Here is an 18,653-nt window from a genome sequence, read left to right on the forward strand (position 1 = left end):
CTAGTCTGGGCTATGAGAGACCCTATTTCCCTCTCCCACCCCAGGAAAGTCCAGGTAGCCAGATGGTACACACCTTGATTCTCAGCACTCCGGATGCAGAGGCAAATCTCTGCAAATGTGTGACCAGACTACATAGTGAGACCCTGCCTCACAAAAGGTGTGTGTGGGGTGTGCAACCCTGGAGACAAGGGAGTGTGTGGGGTGTGCAATCCTAGAGACAAGTGTGTGGGGCATGCAACCCTGGAGACAAGGGAATGTGTGGGGTGTACAACCCTGGAGATGAGTGGGAGTGCCAACACCGTGAGGGACAGATTCAGGCTTCACATGTCCTAGGCATACATTGCACCACTGAGCTCTATGCCCAGCCTCCAAAGTGCTTGCCAGGTGTGGGGAGACTGAGGCAAAAGGATTCTTAATTCTATACTATGCTACGTAGCAAGACCCTGTCTCAAAAGCAAAAAGAACCCTAGCACACAGACATGCTGGACTGGTATGCACAGTCCTTGTATCACATGCCTAAGGTCTTGGGTTAGCTCCAAGAAACACACTGTTCTTTCCACTACTTTGATTAATAGCAATGAATCAAGCATTGTACAGAGGCCATTTGTTTCTTAAGTCAAAATTGCTATTCAAAGTAATATCCAGATGGGAAAACTGAGGTTCTGAGAAAGTAGGAGTCGACCTAAGTGGTTGGAAGGAGTGGTACACTCATATGATCCCAGCTACTGGGGAGGCTGAGACAAGATGAAGACACCTTGAGCCCAGGAGTTCAAGACCTGCCTAGACAACAAAAGACCCCCATGTCAAAATGAAAAAGAATGGCCCTGGAGCTGCAAGATGGCTCAGTGAGCAAAGCACTTACCCGTGCAGTCATAGTGGCCTGAGTCTGACCCATTCTAATCCATGGTAAAGATGGGAGAGAATCCACTCCGAGAGCTGACCTCTGACCTGCCCACCCTACCTCCACATTCACACACATACCAAATGAACGTAAAGGAGCTCGAAATCCAATAATACAGCCAGGACTCAGTCTCAGCGGTCTGATCCAGTCTATCATAACTGCCATCAGAGTGGCCACCTGTAAGCCCAGCCCTTAGGAAACAGACTAAAGACAAGTGTCACAAGTTCAAGGCTAGGCAGGGCTACATCCAAAGGCTTTCTAAACAATACAAAGGGAATTCACCAAACCCAGAAAACAAAGCTGCTTAACTCAGAGCCCATGATTTTTTTTTAACTGTGACAGGGACACACTGTGTGGCCCCAGTTGGCCTGGAACTCAGAGATCTGCCTGCCTCTGCCTCCTCAGTACTAAATGCACCACCATGCCTGGCTCATGTTACTTTCCTTAAACAATCTCATGGGAGCACAATTTACTGACATAAGCATAGTAACATAACCTTTAACCTGACAACTTCAAAGGGGGAAATGTTTACACAAAAGACCTTTTCTCTTGCTTATCCGACACTGAAGACAGCAAGATACCAACCTATCCTGACTAGGTCCAAGGCTATCTGCCTTCTGTTTGTGTGTTTTTTTTTTTAGATTTATTTATTTATTATATGTAAGTACACTGTAGCTGTCTTCAGACACTCCAGAAGAGGGCGCCAGATCTCGTTGCGGATGGTTGTGAGCCACCATGTGGTTGCTGGGATTTGAACTCTGGACCTTCGGAAGAGCAGTCGGGTGCTCTTACCCACTGAGCCATCTCACCAGCTCCTGTTTGTGTGTTTTAAAACATATTATTATGTGTGCATGTGTCTACGTGTGTATGTAGGTAAGAAGCCAACTGGAGGGAGACCTTTCATCATGTGGCCCTAAGCCATGAAACTCTGGTCACAAGGCTGGAAGTAATCGACCTGCTGAGTCACCTCACAGGTGCTCAGCAGCCCAGGGAGAACTAGGTACCTAGATTTACTTTAAGCCTCGGACTCTCCTGTCTCTCTCAGAAGTGCTGGCTCACAGGTACAGGAGGAGGGCCAAGAGCTGCAGCAAGAGCTGGTTGGCATGTCTTGCTCCAGGATGCACTCACAGTTCAGTCCTATTTTGTTTTGAGGTAAGGTCTTAACGAAGTAGTCCAAACATAGCCCAGCCTGTCCTTGGCTCTGTAATGAAGGCTGCTCCTAATTTGTGATCTTCCTGCCTCAGTTTCTTGTTTAGCAGTATTATGCCACCACACCCAACTTCAGAGGGCCTTTTGAAGAGGCTCTCCAGAAGGCAACTAGTGTATAGCTTAGTATATTTGCCCTATGTATCAACACAATGAACTTCTTAACTTTCCCAGAGGTCACAGGCCACACCCACTACTGGAGTGTTGTGGAGCCAACCAGACAGGAAGACCACAGGCAAGGAACTAGAACTCAGGACGTTCTTAGATATTTGTCACCTGAGGGCGAAATGTGATGACACACGCCTTTAATCCCAGACTCGGGAGACAGGAGCAGGAGAATCTTTGTGAGTTTGAGGCCAGCCTGGTCTACATAATAAGGTATAAGCCAGCCGAGGATACACAATGACATCCTGTCTCAAAAACAAAAAAAGAAAACACCTGGAAAGTCTCCATAAAGTCTTTTTCAGTCCTTATACTGTTGTTATACTTTTATTTATAGGCTCTGGGAGCAAGGACCCAAGCACGGCCTGGTGCCCTTGAGTAGAGAATAAAGCAGCTATTGTCCAGAGAGGTTGCTGAGGTGGCCTTCCTCACTGGTGTGGAAGAATCTATACTGCTGGTCAGCAGGAGGGACAGCAGGCTGGCAAAAGGAGGACGCAGGAAAAGCAGAGTCCCTTCTTGAGTCCTGAGGCTCTGGAACTGTGGTCATGTCTGCTACCATCTCTTCCTCAGGCCTACGTCTGTGCTTCAGAGGCCCAGGGATATAGGCTTTCCCAGGAGCTGCCTAACTAAGTTCCCCTCCTGGAGTGCATCAGCAGGTCCCGCTGCAGTCCAGCCTCCAGGCTGGGGGTCAGTCTGGCTGTAGGAGGGTCGGTCAGCAGAGTCAACTTGTTGAAAACCCCTCGGCCAAAGTAGTCCGCAATCACAGAGAAGCTGTCGTTCGAGCACTTGAGCTACAAGGAGACAAAGAATCAGACCTACAGTGCTCACTTGCTGACTGAAAAGGGAACAAATCCGCTGGCACTGAGGACCCTGTGGCACTGATGGTAGGTAGTGTGTGTGTGTGTGTGTGTGTGTGTGTGTGTGTGTGTGTGAGAGAGAGAGAGAGAGAGAGAGAGAGAGAGAGAGAGAGAGAGAGAGAGAGAGTTTGTGTGCATGCATGTACCAATGGAGACCAGAAGAGGGCATTAGATACCATGGAGCTGGATCAGGCAATCGTGAGCCTCCTGATTCTGGTGTTGGGAAATTATCTCAGGTCCTCAAGAGCACTTCCTGCTCTCTGAACTACTGAGCACTCTCCAGACCACCCTGTCCCCCACCCTTTTTAACCTGCTCATCCCCACCTGATGTTGGAACTGATCGTGGAGATCTCGTTTCTGTTCCTGGGCCCGGATCATATCCATCACCTTGCGGTTCTCAGGGAGGCAGGTGGGGCAGTCAGCATCACTTTCTGAGTAGCTCTCAAAGCAGTGCTGGTGGAAGGAGTGGCCACACAGGAAGTGGACTGAGGGCAGCTCCAAGGCACTGTTACAGATGCTGCACTTCGTCTTCTGGAAAATCTTTGGACTACAGGCAGGAGACAGAAACAGTGGCACAGTGAGGGCAGGGACAAGCGCCAGAAGAGAGGAAAGGAAGCAGGATGCACAAGGTCCCTTGGGAGGTCACAGAAACCCTGCCTGTTCTTCCCACCCAAAGGGAGTCAAACAGGTATAAAAGCGCCAACCTGGAGCGAAGGTTTCTAAGTGCCAGTCATCCAGGAGGATAAACTGTGCCCTCTTCCAGTTTTCAAACTGCCACCAAATCCTTTAAAGGAGCCTTTCCTGCCCACAAACTCTGGCAGACATTTGCAATAAGGGGAAGGAAATGCAGATCTAATTAGTAGCAGGGTGTTTAATTAGTAAGGTTCAGAGCCTTCATTCAATCGTCAGTATCATGGCATTCACACCCCACCCCACCCCCAGACAAACACACACCATTTTGTTCTCCCTATGTTATTATTTTTAAAAAGATTTTCATACCTGGCTTTATTTTTATTTTATGTATTTTATATGAGTGCTTTTTCTATATATGTATGTGTACCACAGGAGGTCAGGGAAGGATGCTGAATCCCTTGGAATTGAAGTTTTGTTGTTGTTTTTTAAAGAATTATTTATTTGTTGCATGAGTACACTATACTTGTCTTCACACGTACCAGAAGAGGGCATCAGATCCCATTAAAGATAGTTGTGAGCCACCATGTGTTTGCTGGGAATTGAACTCAGGACTCCTGCAAGCTAACCACTAAACCTTATCTTCTAGCCCCTTCCTGCCACATTTATTTATTTATTTATTTATGATTTTTCGAGACAGGTTTTCTCTGTGTAGCCCTGGCTGTCCCGGAACTCACTTTGTAGACCAGGCTGGCCTTGAACTCAGAAATCCGCCTGCCTCTGCCTCCCGAGTGCTAGGAATAAAGGCGTGCACCACCATGCCCGGCCGCCACTTTTATTTTTAAGATTTCTTTTTTCAGTTCTTTGTGCATTAGTTGCAGTGGAGTTAGACGTGGTTGAGTGCCTGACATGAATGCTGGGAAATGAACTCAACAAGAATAGGACATGCTCTTAATCACTGAGCCATCTCTCTAGTCGCCTTCTCTTTCTCTGTTTATTATCTTCTCAGAATTTACAACTATCTCAAACACTCTAACCATCGACTTGTTTGTTTTCTATATTTATTTTAAATGTATGTATGTGCCTGAATGTGTGTGTGTGCACGACTAGAGTGTGGATGCTTGCGGAGGTCAGAAGACGACGCCAAAATTCCTGGAGATGGAGTGAGTTACAGGCAGTTGTGAGCCACCTGGTGTGAGTGCTGGGAACTGAACCCAGGTCCTCTGCAAGCACAGCAAGCACTATTAACTGCCAAGCCATCTCTATAGCCCCAAGTCTGCCTATTTAAAATGTTTAATGTATGTCTCAAGGACATCAGGTCGAAGAAGGCAGGGCCTACCTGTCTATGTTATTCATGAAAGGCACTGGACATTATAGTAAAGGCTAAGTGGAATGAGAAACCATTTCATAATAAATATTATACGGCCAGGCAGTGGTGGTACACACCTTTAATCCCAGCACTTGGGAGGCAGAGGCAGGCGGATTTCTGAGTTCAAGGCCAACTTGGTCTACAGAGTGAGTTCCAGGACAGCCGGGGCTACACAGAGAAACCCTGTCTCGAAAAAACCAATAGATAGATAGATAGATAGGTAATTTACAATGTAATGGGGAGAACAGACAGAATACCTTATAGCTGGGCATGGTAGTGAATGCCTGTGATCCCAGCACTTCAGGAGGATTAAGGAGTCCAGGGTTAGCTTCAGCTACCTGAGACTGTCTCAAACAAACAGAACAAACTCCCAAAGACTTAGCACTTGGTAATAATCTCTACTATTGACAATTCTATCCAGGCACAATGGCTTGTCTCTGCAATCCTAGCACTTAGGAGGAAGAAGCAGAAAGATCGCTTTGAGTTGAGCTCAAGGTCAGCCCAGGCTGCAGAGTAAGGTCTCAAAAATAACACAAGACATGGGCTGGAAAGATGGCTGAGGATAAGAGCATCGGCTGTTCTTCTCAAGGACCCGGGTTCAATTTCTAGTACCCACATGGCACCTGTGTGTAACTCTAGAATCCAATATCCTCACTCACTCAGCCACACATGCAGGAAAACAAAACGCCAGCGCACATAAAGTAAAATGAAAACACAGGCCTGTAACCGCAGCTACTGAGAAGGCTGAGGCAGTAGGGTCAACTGTTCCTCACCAGCCTGGCCTACACACACCTGCAAGAGGAGGCTGGGTACCTCAACAGAGATGACCGTGCTTGTTGCGCTAGCCTGACATCTGAGTGTGAGCCCTGAACCCCATGTGGAAAAGTGGGAAGTGATAGTGCATACTTGTGATCCCTGCACTCCTAGAGGTGGAAACTGGTGGGCCAGGTATGCAGCATACCAGAAATAAGAAAGACTAGTCAAGAATTATTAAAGCAATCCTCTGACTTCCACATGGCCCTGTGGCATACAGGCAGCCACACTTGCACACAGAAAACCAAAACAGGGGGCTGGTGAGATGGCTCAGTGGGTAAGAACACTGACTGTTCTACCAAAAGTCCTGAGTTCAAATCCCAGCAACCACATGGTGGCTCACAGCCACCTGTAGTGAGATCTGATGTCCTCTTCTGGTGCATCTGAAGTCAGCTACAGTGTACTTAGATATAATAATAAATAAATCTTTTTAAAAAAAGAAAAGGCCGGGCGTGGTGGCGCACGCCTTTAATCCCAGCACTCGGGAGGCAGAGGCAGGCGGATTTCTGAGTTCGAGGCCAGCCTGGTCTACAAAGTGAGCTCCAGGACAGCCAGAGCTATAAAGAGAAACCCTGTCTCAAAAAACCAAAATAAATAAATAAATAAATAAAGAAAGAAAGAAAGAAAGAAAGAAAAGAAAAGAAAACCAAAACAATTGTTTTTAAGGACTGCTGAAGGTACGGCTTAGTGGCCTTGTGCTTGCCTAGCACTTAGGTGGCTCTGGGTTCAATCCCCAGAACTGCAAACAAATAAAAACGCTGAAACACAAATTATCGACTTTTGGGCTGGTGAGATGGCTCAGTGAGTAAGAGCATCGACTGCTTTTCCGAAGGTCTTGAGTTCAATTCCCAGCAACCACATGGTGGCTCACAACCATCCGTAATGAGATCTGATGCCCTCTTCTGGTGTGTCTGAAGACACTTACAGTGTACTTACATATAATAAATAAATCTTTAAAAAAAAATTATCGCCTTTCTGCATTTTCTAAGATCAAATTTTATTTCAGAGTACCTACACAACTTAGCTGTTTGCTCAGAAAGGATAAACATTGCGTATGCACATAAGTACTGCCCATCAGATAACCTCTTCCCGGGCTGGAGAGGTGCCTCAGTGGGGAAGAGCACTGGCTCTTCTTCCAGAGGTCCTGAGTTCAATTCCCAGCAACGACATGGTGGCTCACAACCATCTGTAATAGGATCTGAAGCCCTCCTCTGGCATGTCTGAGAACCACAATGTACTCACATATATCGAATAAATAAATCTTAAAAAAGATAAAAACTAGAAAAAAATTACCTCCTCCCAGGTCCATTAAGTAATGACTTCTGTGGCTGGAAAGACAGTTCTCCAGCTAAGAGCACACGCCCTTGCAGTGGGCCTGAGTTCTATTCCCAGCACATGTGGGAGTTGAAGGTGGGCTCAGAACTGCCTGTAAGTCTAACACCTGGGGATCTGATGCCTCTGTCATCTGCAGGAACCTGCGCTCAAGTACACATGCTTATACAAAGACACACTCACATATATACACCATTTAAACACAAACAAACAAACAAGGGTGTGCTAGGGCTGAAGAGATGGATCACTGGTTAAGCATACATATTCCTTTTGAATAGAACCTGAGTTTATTTCCGAGCTTCTACACTAAGGGGCTTACACCTGCCTGTAACTCCAGCTCTGGGAGAGCCAATATCCCTCTAGCCTCTTATACAAGCATCAGCACACGTGTGCACCCATGTATACAGACACTATTGTACACAGACACTAAAGTCTTTAAAAAATAAGATTTATGGCTGGCCATGGTGGCCCACGCCTTTAATCCCAGTACTCAGGAGGCAAAGCAGGTGTGTATCTCTGTGTTCTAAGACAGCTATGGCTATATAGACAGATCCTGTCTCAAACAAAAAACAAAACCAAACCAGGAGGATATATAACTAATCATTTTTTTTTAGAATCCACTAAAACATCTTCAGTGGGCTGGAGGTGTATAGTTTCAGTGGTAGGGTGGGAGCCTCCCACGTGCGGGAGGCCCGAGTGCCCCTCAACCTTCTCAATGCCACGACCCTTTAATCCAGGTCAGGTTGTGGTGACCCCAACCACAAAATAACTTTTGTTGCTACTTTCTAACTGTAATTTTGCTTCTGTTATGAATCATAATATAAATATCTAATACACAGAATATCTTATATGTGACCCCAAAAGGGTCACGATCCACAGGTTTAAAAACCAACACCTGAGATTAATCCTTGATGAAGGGAAAGGGGAGAACGGGAGAAAAAACAGGAAGAAACAAAGTGGGAGCTCCAACACATTTCATAATCCTCTGAGAAAGCAGCAGCAGCATAGAGCAGCAGCAGCAGCAGCAGCATCACACCGTGACAGCCAAAGCCAGCCCCTGCCCCACTCCCACACCCCAGCATGGCTACCTCGATACAGCAGCACACCATGACAGCCAAAGCCAGCCCCTGCCCCACTCCCACACCCCAGCATGGCTACCTCGATACAGCAGCACACCATGACAGCCAAAGCCAGCCCCTGCCCCACTCCCACACCCCAGCATGGCTACCTCGATATAGCAGCACACCATGACAGCCAAAGCCAGCCCCTGCCCCACTCCCACACCCCAGCATGGCTACCTCGATACAGCAGCACACCATGACAGCCAAAGCCAGCCCCTGCCCCACTCCCACACCCCAGCATGGCTACCTCGCCTTGAGCTCCTGGATTTCCTGGCGGATGCGAGTGGTCTCCTCTCTATACCGCCGCACTCGGAGCTCATCCTGTGCAATCTGCTGGCTCTGTTTCTGCAGTTTTTGGACCAGGTAATCTCGGATGATAGACAGGGTAGCTGTGGAGTTGTGGGCCAGGGTCTGCACCACTGAAATTGGGGGCAAGGAGGGAAGAATGAAGCAGCAGCAGCAGCAACCGCCGCCGCCACTGCCATGCAGAGCCCCTAGCTGTGGCAGCCTGTCCTCACACGCACCTAGAAGAGGCGGCATGAGGCTCTTGTTCTCGATGTGCCTAAGCACAGCCGCCACATACTCCTTGCAGTCCTCCTCCTTGCGGGCGAAGTAGCTGAGGGCCTGTTCCCACAGGGAGGGCTCCTGCTCTCCATGGCGCTCACACACGGCAATCACCTGCCGGTACTGCTCGTGTTGCATGTGGTAATGCATGATCTGCTGGAACCTGGGGCCAGGAACAGGGCACACCTCACGAGTTGTCCACCTCAGGGGTTGTCCTGCAAAGATCACCCGAATCTTCCTTTCCCCTGAGGGTCCCCCAAACTCACAGCTTCCCCTGCTCATAGAGGTAAAGGACCCCATCCTGGAAGTCATGCATCTGGCACAGAACCAATGCCTTGTCAAACACGTCACAGAATCGGCCACTCTTCAGCAAGGAGATGGCCTCTGCATGAAGTTTCTCCTTGGCCTACAGGAGAAAGTGGTTGGGCCATTAGTCATCAGATGGCACAAGGTCTTTTACACAAGGCAGATCAAATGTCCCTCTCAATCCAGTTTCCCATCAGTAAAACCTATCTGGCCCCAGAGGAAAGGGACTACTCCCCTACATCAGCGCTTCTCAACCTTAGCAAAACCTCTACCTCCAAAATACTGACATTATAATTCATAACAGCAGCAAAAATTAAAGTTATAAAGTACCAAGGAAATAGTTTCACGACTGGGGTCACCACATCGTGAGGAATTGTATCAAAGGTCACAGCATTAGGAAGGTTGAGAACCACTGCTCTAGATAAAGCAACAAAAGTCAGCCACAAAGCTGGAGAGCAGGCACAAAAGGAAAAGCTTTTCTCTATTCACTGCTAGGGAAGGAACCCAAGGCCTCCCACGTGCTAGAGCAGGGACCGCCCAGCTCGCAGCTTTCCAGCACCTCCCATGGCTCCAGTCAGGGTACCTGGGGATCCTTCTCATGGGCCCAGTTCTGCAGCCGCAGCTCCAGGAGAGTGTCATAGATGCCCTGCGGTGAGTCCGGCTGCACCTCACTCATGTGTTCTAGGAAGGCTTTCAGCTCTCGTGGGTTGTTGGCAAAGATGGGGATGAACTCCTCAGAGCTGGCCTGGGACAGAGGGGAGAAGGAAGCATGGTGGCTAAGGAAGGTGGCTCAGCACTCACAGGCCTCTAAGGTGACCCCTGCTACTCAAACTGCTTCCCAGGTCTCACCCGGCAGCTCGGAGCCTCCCGATCGCCTCGGCCTTCCAGACTGGGTCGATAGTCAGTGCAGAGACCTTTCAGCAACTGGGTTGTCTGCTCCGGTGTGTGGTGCATGAGGATCTTGCCATAGCGTTTCATGTTACTCTCCGCTTGCTCGAAAGGCAGCTTCCCGATATACCGAAGGGCTTCCTGATAGTTCTGTGGAGAGGTGGCAGGTGAAGGAGTGCCCCTGTCTCACCCACCAGGATGTATTTTTATTTTTAAGTGTGTCTTCAAGTGGCATTCTGCCCAAAGCAAGAACCTCACCCACCTTAATGTCCTCTAGCTGGATCTTCAAGTACCACTCATGATGTGCATGGTTCTCAGCCAGATAGAGGGCATGGGAGTAGTAGCCAGCCTGCCGGAGGACCTTGATGGCTGTCTCTACATCAAAGTGGACTTCACTCTCGCTCTTTGTCTGCCAATAAAGACATTACACACTTCATTTGCATGAAGTGGCTACAGAAGAGAGACTAAACAGGCATCTACCATTACAGCTTGTTTCCACAGGGCAATTACATCCTGGCTTGAAAAACATGCCAACCAGCCTCTTGCAATGTCTGCTTCAAGACCCAAGACTCTCCTCTGTCCCTATCATTAGGAAGACATTTCTAGGGACTCGGGGCTTCCTTTTTTTTTTTGTTTTTTGTTTTTTGTTTTTTGTTTTTTTTGTTTTTTGTTTTTTCGAGACAGGGTTTCTCTGTGTAGCCCTGGCTGTCCTGGCACTCACTCTGTAGACCAGGCTGGCCTCGAACTCAGAAATCCGCCTGCCTCTGCCTCCCGAGTGCTGGGATTAAAGGCGTGTGCCACCACGCCCGGCTCGGGGCTTCCTTAATGGCACTTCTTGGGCTTCGGTGCCATGGAATGTTCTAGACAGTAGGAGCAGCTCCTCTCCTTAGAGGAGAGAGCACTGGTTCCCGAGCTGGCCCTCTGCTTTCCTACGTCATGCTGAAGAACAGCAAGTCCGAGCTAAGGCACTGCAGGCTCAGTGAAGGAACCATCGTGTCCGACACCACCCTTCACCTTGATGAACTCCTCCAGCTTCGAGCTGTCCTTGAGCTTGGTGTAGCAGTTCAGAAGCAGGGTGGTGTGATCGGCATTAGCCAGAGACTGCCGATGCAGGGTTTGCAGGTAGGCGGTCAAGTTGTGGATGCGCTGGGCATCCAGAAACTTGCGGATCACATAGGATGGCTCCAACTTTCCAATGGTTCTAGGGAAACATCATCAGGATTAGAGTACTTTGTCAAGTCAACTGCACAGGGATCACTACAGACCTGTTAGTGTGTCCTACATAGCCCACTTCTAACAAAGTCAATGTGGTGTCAGTGATACTAAACTTAGTATAAACCACACCATTCGAGGCTCCACAACACTGGTTCTTTTTTTCTTGTTGCTTTTGAGGCAAGGTCTCATTATGTAGTGAAGGCTGGCTTGAGAAATTGTTATCTGGACCAGGCTGGCCTTCAACTCACAGAGTTCTGCCTGCCTCTGCATCCCAAGTACTATACTAGGCCTTGTGTCTGAAGACAGACTCACTGTGTAGTACACAACCCTGCTTCAGTCCTGGGACTCAGGCACTCTCACCAGCTCTCCTCACACAGGCAGCACCACAGTTTCCACAGGAAAAGTGAACTCTTCCTGATGAAATACAACACCCTCCACTTCTGCCCTCCCCTCTGGCAAGAGTTTCAGCAGTCTAGCTATCTGTTCTGCATCCAGAGCTACATCCCAGAGCACACCCAAACTAACCGGATATACTGCTGCACAGCCCCATCATGGTTGCCCTTGCTGTAGAGATGGTCTCCATACTGCATGAAGATTTGAGCCAACCCATCACTGTCCAGATGTTGACTCTTAGCCAGGTTAATTGCCATCTCAAATAGATTCTTCTTAAACAGCATCTAGAAGAAGAGAGATTAGAACATTGGTAGAAATAGTCCTGAGAGTATACCCTCTCCAAAAGTACCCATAATAGACACAGTAGACAGTCCTGGAGTTCTATTCTGCCTACAGTCTAGACAAAGACCTCAGATAACCCCAAGCCCAGCACCACCATCAATCACCTCACCTACAGAAGGTCTCTGTAAACAAGGAGGGTTGGCCTACCTCCCAGCCACATCTTAGACCCTAAGGAAACTGAGGAAGGCTCTGTGTGACCCAAAGGAGAGAGAAGTCACTGGGCCCAGGTGACCTAAGAAACCCATTCCTGGAGCTACTTCTAGATGCTTGTGCCAGCTCTGAGAACCTGGTGGCCTTGCCTCCAGTTTGGTCTGTGTGTCCTTCTCCTGCAATGCGTGGACCCGCCCATCCCGCGTCAGCACGTACAAGGAGCCCCACTCAGCGAGCACATCCACTATATCCTCAAACCCAGCGCTGTAGGCGATGAACTTGTTGCACAGGTCATAGATGTTGAGAATCTGCTTGTCAGAGTTCTGTGAGTCCCGGCTGCTAAACTCGGACCTGCACGGGAAAGAAAAGCACCCACTAGTTACATCACCCCGTCTCAGTTCCCTTATGGCTCCTTCCCATGACAACGTCGGTGCTGCCCCATTCCAGTTAGAACAAATCACCTCATCGGCCCCTTCAGCCGCTCATCTCCTACATGCAGAGATGTGCTGACAGCTGTGGAAAACAACACACAATCCTGGTCTTACCCTCTAGTATCCTATCAGTAATCCCAGCCAAGGGAGTAGAAAGTAAACATTCAGATGTCCACCCATTGCCTGGTAAGTGAGACAATGTGTGGAGTAAAACGAATCCAGCAGGCGCCGGGAGAGGGCTCTGGTGATAAAGTACTTGTTCTGCAGGCACCTAGATCTCAGTCAATCCTTAGAACCCATATTTACAACAATAGCAAACTCCAAACAACCCTGGTACAGGGGTTGGAGAGATGGCACAGCAGGCAAGAGCACTCAGTACTCTTTCAGAGGACCCCAGTTCAGTTCCCAGCACCCATCAGGTGACTCACAACCACCTGTAACTAAGGGATTGGATGCCTCTGCCCCCCAGAGCACCTGCACTCCTGTGCACAAAATCCATAAACATAATTAAAGATTTAAAAAATGAAAATAAAACAATAGGTGCAACGGTATATACTTGGCCAGGGAAATGGGTACAGGCAGATCCTGGGGTCTCACTGGCTACTGACCTGAAGGCCGGTCTAGTCTACCTGGTAAGTCCCAGGCCAGTCAGAGATTGTCCCCAAACAAACCAAGTGGATAGTGCCTGAGGTTGTCCTCTGGCCTCCACACACGTGGCCATACACGCACCTGCACACACATGAACATTATATACACACAAAACCAACAGGGAGTGCTTTCACTATGCAAAAAGCCCACCAGTCCCTTTGTAGTGCTCTGAGAAACCCCAAACAAAAAAAACCCATGCCACATACTTTATAGCACCTTGTAGTTCCTTTGACACTCAGTCCTTTCTCATTCTACCTAACTACTTTCACCAAATAGTAAAAAAAATCCAATCCCAGGTCAGACACCCTGAAGCATTCTACATTCACATAGTATTTTTACAACAAACGTCTAAAACAAAAACACATTTTCCGAAATGGAGAGATGGCTCAGTGTTTAAGAGCAGTTAAAAGCACTGTTCTTCCAGAGGTCTTGAGTTCAATTCCCAGCAACCACATGGTGGCTTATGACTATTTAGAAGTGATCTGATGCCCCCTTCTGGCATGCAGGTATACATGCAATAGACCACTCATATACATAAAATAAGTAAATTTTAAAAATAAAATAAACAACACATTTTCCAGTAAAAATAGCTAACTAAGGCGGCTGGAGAGATGGCTCAGCAGTTAAGAGCACTGACTGCTCTTCCAGAGGTCCTGAGTTCAATTCCCAACAACCACAAGGTGGTTCACAACCATCTGTAATTGGGTCCAATGCCCTCTTCTGGTACGGCTGAAGACAGTAACAATGTACTCACATATATAAAATAAATATATCTTTTAAAAAAAATTAGCAACTAAATCTAGGTGGAAAAACAATCTACATAAAATTCAAGTGACAAGCCAGGCAGTGGTTGTGCACGCCTTTAATCCCAGCATTTGGGAGGCAGAGGCAGGAGGATTTCTGAGTTTGACCGAGGACAGCCTGGTCTACAGAATGAGTTCCAGGACAGCCAGGGCTAAACAGAGAAACTCTGTCTCGAAAAAGAAAACAAACAAACAACAACAACAACAACCCCTCAAGTGACAGACTAGCTGGATGGAGGCTTAGGATTTTAGAAAACGATAGTTCTGGGGAATAAGTCAGGCCTCTCCTTTTCCCTGGAGTCTTACTTGGGAGAAACTTTCCGGTCACGGGAGACAATGACAAGGTAGCCTCTAAACCAGTGCACGATGAGCTTATGGCCCTCAAAGGCAAAGCAAGGTCCACGTTCATCAGGCTGGTAAAGGTAGACACACTCATCCCCAGCAACAATGAACTGCAGGTCTTGAGAAGGGTCGCTCAGGGCTGAACAGCGCAGGCCACAACCATGGGTGTCCAACTCCACACGAGGGTAGTCCTTTCCAGAAACTATATAAGACTGCCGAAGGGAAGAAGTTAGCAGGCTCCCTTTGAAGAGGCAGCTCCTAAGCCTTCATACCGACCGACATTCCCACTTCCCTGCTGACTCTTACTGGTTTTCCACTTGGCATTTCTATCTCTTCTTGACCACTTCCCTTCTCCATCACTATCACCTAGCCGTTAGATGAATGTACTGGGAGGCCATCTTCTCTTTCTTTTATACTATCAGAAGCTATCAGCAGAATCCTGCAAGTTAAAACCTGCATCGGTTCTTTGCTGGTTATCAAAAGTGTAGTCCTAGGTTGGGGAGGCAGTTCCCACCAGTGTGACCACAGGAGGTTCGGGGCTTGATCCTTCAGGCCAAACACTTTCCAAAGGCAGCTCACAACCACCTGTAACTCCAGGAACTACCAGGAGCCAGAGAGCTAAAGCTCTTTGTCTAACTGTGCCTAACAAGGGAGAGTCACATTATGCTATTACAAGCACAGAGTCATTTTCCTCTTAGTCTCCTATATGAAGAAATAAAATAATAAACTGGGAAAACAAAGCGCTATAATTTAAAAAATGTAAGACTCTCCAACCTGGCCTGTTGGTTCCCTTGGATCCTGATGATACCTGAACATTTTCTGTTGTCACGACAAACAAGTGGGTAGTCTTTCCTGCTTGGCGAAAGGCCAGTCCAGTAACGGGGTAGTTGCCCTTGTGCAAAATCTGCGTCTTGCTGTGCCGGTCCCGGGTAATATCTCCCTTGTTCAGAGTGACACTGCCATCTGTGAACCCTGAAAAACAGAAAACAGTGACAGCACGTATCAACTGCAGAGACCATGTCAAAGAAAATGTATTTTTAAAAATCTAGGAATGGGAGCTGGAGAAGAGGCTCAGTGGTTAAGAGCACTGGCTGCTTTTCCAGAGGACCCAGGTTCAATTCCCAGCGCCCACATGGCAGCTCACAACTGCCTGTTATTCCAGTTCTGGGGAACCTAATACCATCACATAGACATATGTATAAGCAAAACACCAATGTACATAAAATAAAAATAAGTCATTTTTTAAAAATCTAGGAATACGTTTTTTTCCTTCTTTCAGCATACCAATGGCCATAAAGTTGAGATTCTCATGGACCGTCAAACAAGATACAACAGTTGGCTCTGTCCCTGGGATGGCAGGAAAAATCCGGGTACAGAGTGGATTGCCACCGTCTCTCTTTTCCAGGTTCCAGATCTTTACCTGGAGACAGCCCACAGACATGTGAAAGTTAGTTTCCCTCCAACCAAAAACCATTCCTCGGGCTTCTGGATTTTTCTTTTTCTGGAACTTACCAGAGGGTTAATACCCTCTTCATCCTCACCAACCGATGCCAGAATATTGTGCTGCTTCAGCTGATATAAGTGTGTCACCCGTAGTTTGTAGGCCTGGAACCCTGTAAGCTGTAGAGAACGTGGCAAGAACCAGATCTGGCCTTCCATATGTGCAGGGTAGTCAAGGTGCCTCTTTTCCAAGGAGTGACGTGACCCTCCCCCACCTCGTCTATAGCTGCATATTCTATGCATCAATAGTACAACGAGGAATTAAAATATCTTAGGAGAAGCCAGGGCTGGAGACAGAGCACACAACTGACACTTCCTTAGCACACACAAGACCCTGGGTTAGATATCTAGCACCATATATAACTGGGTGCAGAGGCACATGTTTGTAATCTTAGAACTCCAGAGGTAAAGGTAAGAAGGTCAGAAGTCATCCTTGGCTAAATGCGATCTTGTGTTTATAAATTTAAAAAAGAAAGAAGGAAATGAAACACTCACATGCACTTGTAATCTTAAGAGAGATTACATTCACATAATTTCAATTACAGGATATTATTATAATTGTCCTGTTTTAGTATTATTGTTGCTAATTTCTTACTGCGCTTAATTTAAAAATTAAAAGTATGATCAGTGTGTTGTCACTGACTTAGCAATTTGTAATTTACAACCCTACAAACGTGACAAGCAGTAGAAATTCTACTTTGAGGGCTGAGGGGCAGAGCATCTAAGAAGAAAGCATAGTTGAGAAGTTGCCGGCCTTTCCAGAGCTAGTAATATGGGTAAGATACTCACTTTGAGGATAGCCCTTAATCCCAGTGATCTGGAGAAAAGAGATGGGTGTGAGTTCAAGGCCAGCCTAGTCTACACATTGAGACCCTGTCCAAGATGTTGAAAAAGATACTCTCTTGTGATGCTGGGCACATTTAGCTCCCGGTCAGCAATGGAATCAGAAGGGAACATTGATATGGTATAGTTATAGTGTACTCTGTTGCTATTTAGACTGGTAGACTAGGCAAGATAAATGCATTTTTGGCTTGTATAACTTTCCATTTATGATGGATCCTCCTGGATGTAAACCCATCTTAAGCTGAGGAACGAGCGTCTCTGAAGGAAAAAGTAGCCCCTATGTAGTTTGTAACTACCAGTGGCTTGAGACCTCAGCTGGGGTCTGACTGTACATCCCAAGGGCTTCCCCACATAGCTCGTGAACAAAGCAAACAAAGTCCTTATCTCATCTACCTCCAAGCCTACAAAATTAGACAGGGACGGTAACACCTCACACACATCTTTTAAAGGCAAGTTGCATCTATTTGCGAGGGGGCCGATCTTCACCTTTGTCAAACTGGCATTAACAACCTTTTTCCAGTAAAGGAACCTGAAGCCGAGAGTTAAATGACTTGCCCAGGACTGCTCAGTTGACAAGTGAGAGAATGAACTTCCTTCTTTCTCCCATCAGCCCACAAAAGACATCTGGGCTCGCGTCTAACTGCGAGCACGCAAAGCGCCACTGACAGATTGCATTCGCTGTAGAATCTCGTCGGGCGTGCGCTGAGGAAAGAAACACCTCCGAAAGAAGGATATCTCCAAAGACCAGGCTCCCGCGACCTGAGTCGCAGACAGTGATGCCAGGAGGGAGGCAAAGGAACTTGGAAGCAGCGGATCCCGACACAGGCGCGGCACCGGGAGCGGCCCCATCATTACCCAGCGGCTCCTTCACCAGCTCCTTCTCGAAGAAAACGAAACGCCGCCACTGCAGGTAGGCCGCCATCTTGCCGAAGGCCCCGGCCTCCGGAAGCGAAATCACGTGAACCGCAAGGCGAGTCATGTGACAGTGAGGAGCATGCGCGCAAAAGGCTTGCTGCTCGACACTGCGGGGTGGGGCGTGCTCCGTAGCTCCTCAATGCTCTTTTGATCTTGTTAGGACTGACAACTTCCTTCAGGAGATTGGTGGCGCTATCCGAGGTCCGCATGCCCTCCACAGAGAGACGGTGTCTCAAAACTCAATACTCTGCTCGATGCAGAGAATGTTTTGGGAAGTTATCTAATTCATCAGCTTTTTAATGGTGCAAAATAAAGCTGTAATTAACTACTTTTTAGAAGTGGTTAATAGACTGCCCGATCAAATTCAAAGCTTTTTAGATGTATAAAACTTTATAGGGCTGGAGAGATAGCTCAGAGGTTAAGAGCACTGACTGCTCTTCTGAAGGTCCTGAGTTCAAATCCCAGCAACCACACGGTGGCTCACAACCATCTGTAATGGGATCTGATGCCCTCTTCTGGTGTGTCTGAAGACAGCTACAGTGTACTTAAATATAATACTAAACAAAACTCAAAGTAAAATTATGCTATCAAGAAGCAACTAGATGGCCGGGCAGTGGTGGCACACGCCTTTAATCCCAGCACTTGGGAGGCAGAGGCAGGCGAATTTCTGAGTTCGAGGACAGAGTGAGTTCCAGGACAGCCAGAGCTACACAGAGAAACACTGTCTCGAAAAAAACAAAAACAAACAAACAAACAAACAAAAAAAAAACCAAAAACAAAAAAGAAGCAGCTAGATGGACAGTATGTACTTTCTGTGCAGATACCTATAGAAAATACACCACTGTATACCAGTCAGAAAGTTTACTCTAACCAAGAAAGTCTTGAGGTTTTTGTTTGTTTGTGGTGACAATGGGGGACAGAC

General features: G+C 47.5%; 1 protein-coding gene across 2 annotated transcripts; it reads right to left on the reverse strand.

The window, feature by feature from the left end:
• Positions 1-1,436: 1,436 nt before the first annotated feature.
• Positions 1,437-17,759, reverse strand: Vps11 (VPS11 core subunit of CORVET and HOPS complexes). Of its 2 annotated transcripts, XM_085844551.1 has the most exons (16): positions 17,548-17,759; positions 15,986-16,130; positions 15,758-15,893; positions 15,282-15,445; positions 14,438-14,685; positions 12,399-12,600; positions 11,890-12,041; positions 11,164-11,350; positions 10,412-10,558; positions 10,111-10,299; positions 9,845-10,006; positions 9,222-9,361; positions 8,916-9,118; positions 8,639-8,810; positions 3,451-3,673; positions 1,437-3,060 (listed from the first exon to the last, which is right to left on the reverse strand). In XM_085844551.1, exons 1-16 carry the CDS (start codon positions 17,736-17,738, stop codon positions 2,896-2,898), a joined length of 2,826 nt encoding a protein of 941 aa, XP_085700677.1. In that variant the 5' UTR covers positions 17,739-17,759; the 3' UTR covers positions 1,437-2,895. The 2 variants fall into 2 exon arrangements, with proteins under 2 accessions (XP_085700677.1, XP_029337619.1); XM_029481759.2 differs by lacking the exons at positions 14,438-14,685; positions 15,282-15,445; positions 15,758-15,893; positions 15,986-16,130; positions 17,548-17,759 and having other exon boundaries at positions 12,466-12,585.
• Between the last annotated feature and the right edge of the window lie 894 nt (positions 17,760-18,653).

The sequence above is a fragment of the Mus caroli genome, unplaced genomic scaffold, assembly GCF_978045245.1.
Source record: "Mus caroli unplaced genomic scaffold, Mus_caroli_1 scaffold_11, whole genome shotgun sequence".
NCBI lineage: Eukaryota > Metazoa > Chordata > Mammalia > Rodentia > Muridae > Mus > Mus caroli.

What these genes read in the sequence shown, in the direction of transcription:
- Vps11 (XM_085844551.1), bottom strand. Translation starts at nt 17,738, where the DNA reads ATGGCGGCCTACCTGCAGTGGCGGCGTTTCGTTTTCTTCGAGAAGGAG. An exon ending in CCTCATGCCGCCTCTTCTAG is followed by an intron (nt 8,811 to 8,915) that starts GTGCGTGTGAGG and finishes CCCCAATTTCAG; the next exon opens with TGGTGCAGACCCTGGCCCAC. An exon ending in ATCCAGGAGCTCAAGGCGAG is followed by an intron (nt 3,674 to 8,638) that starts GTAGCCATGCTG and finishes TCCTGCCTGTAG; the next exon opens with TCCAAAGATTTTCCAGAAGA.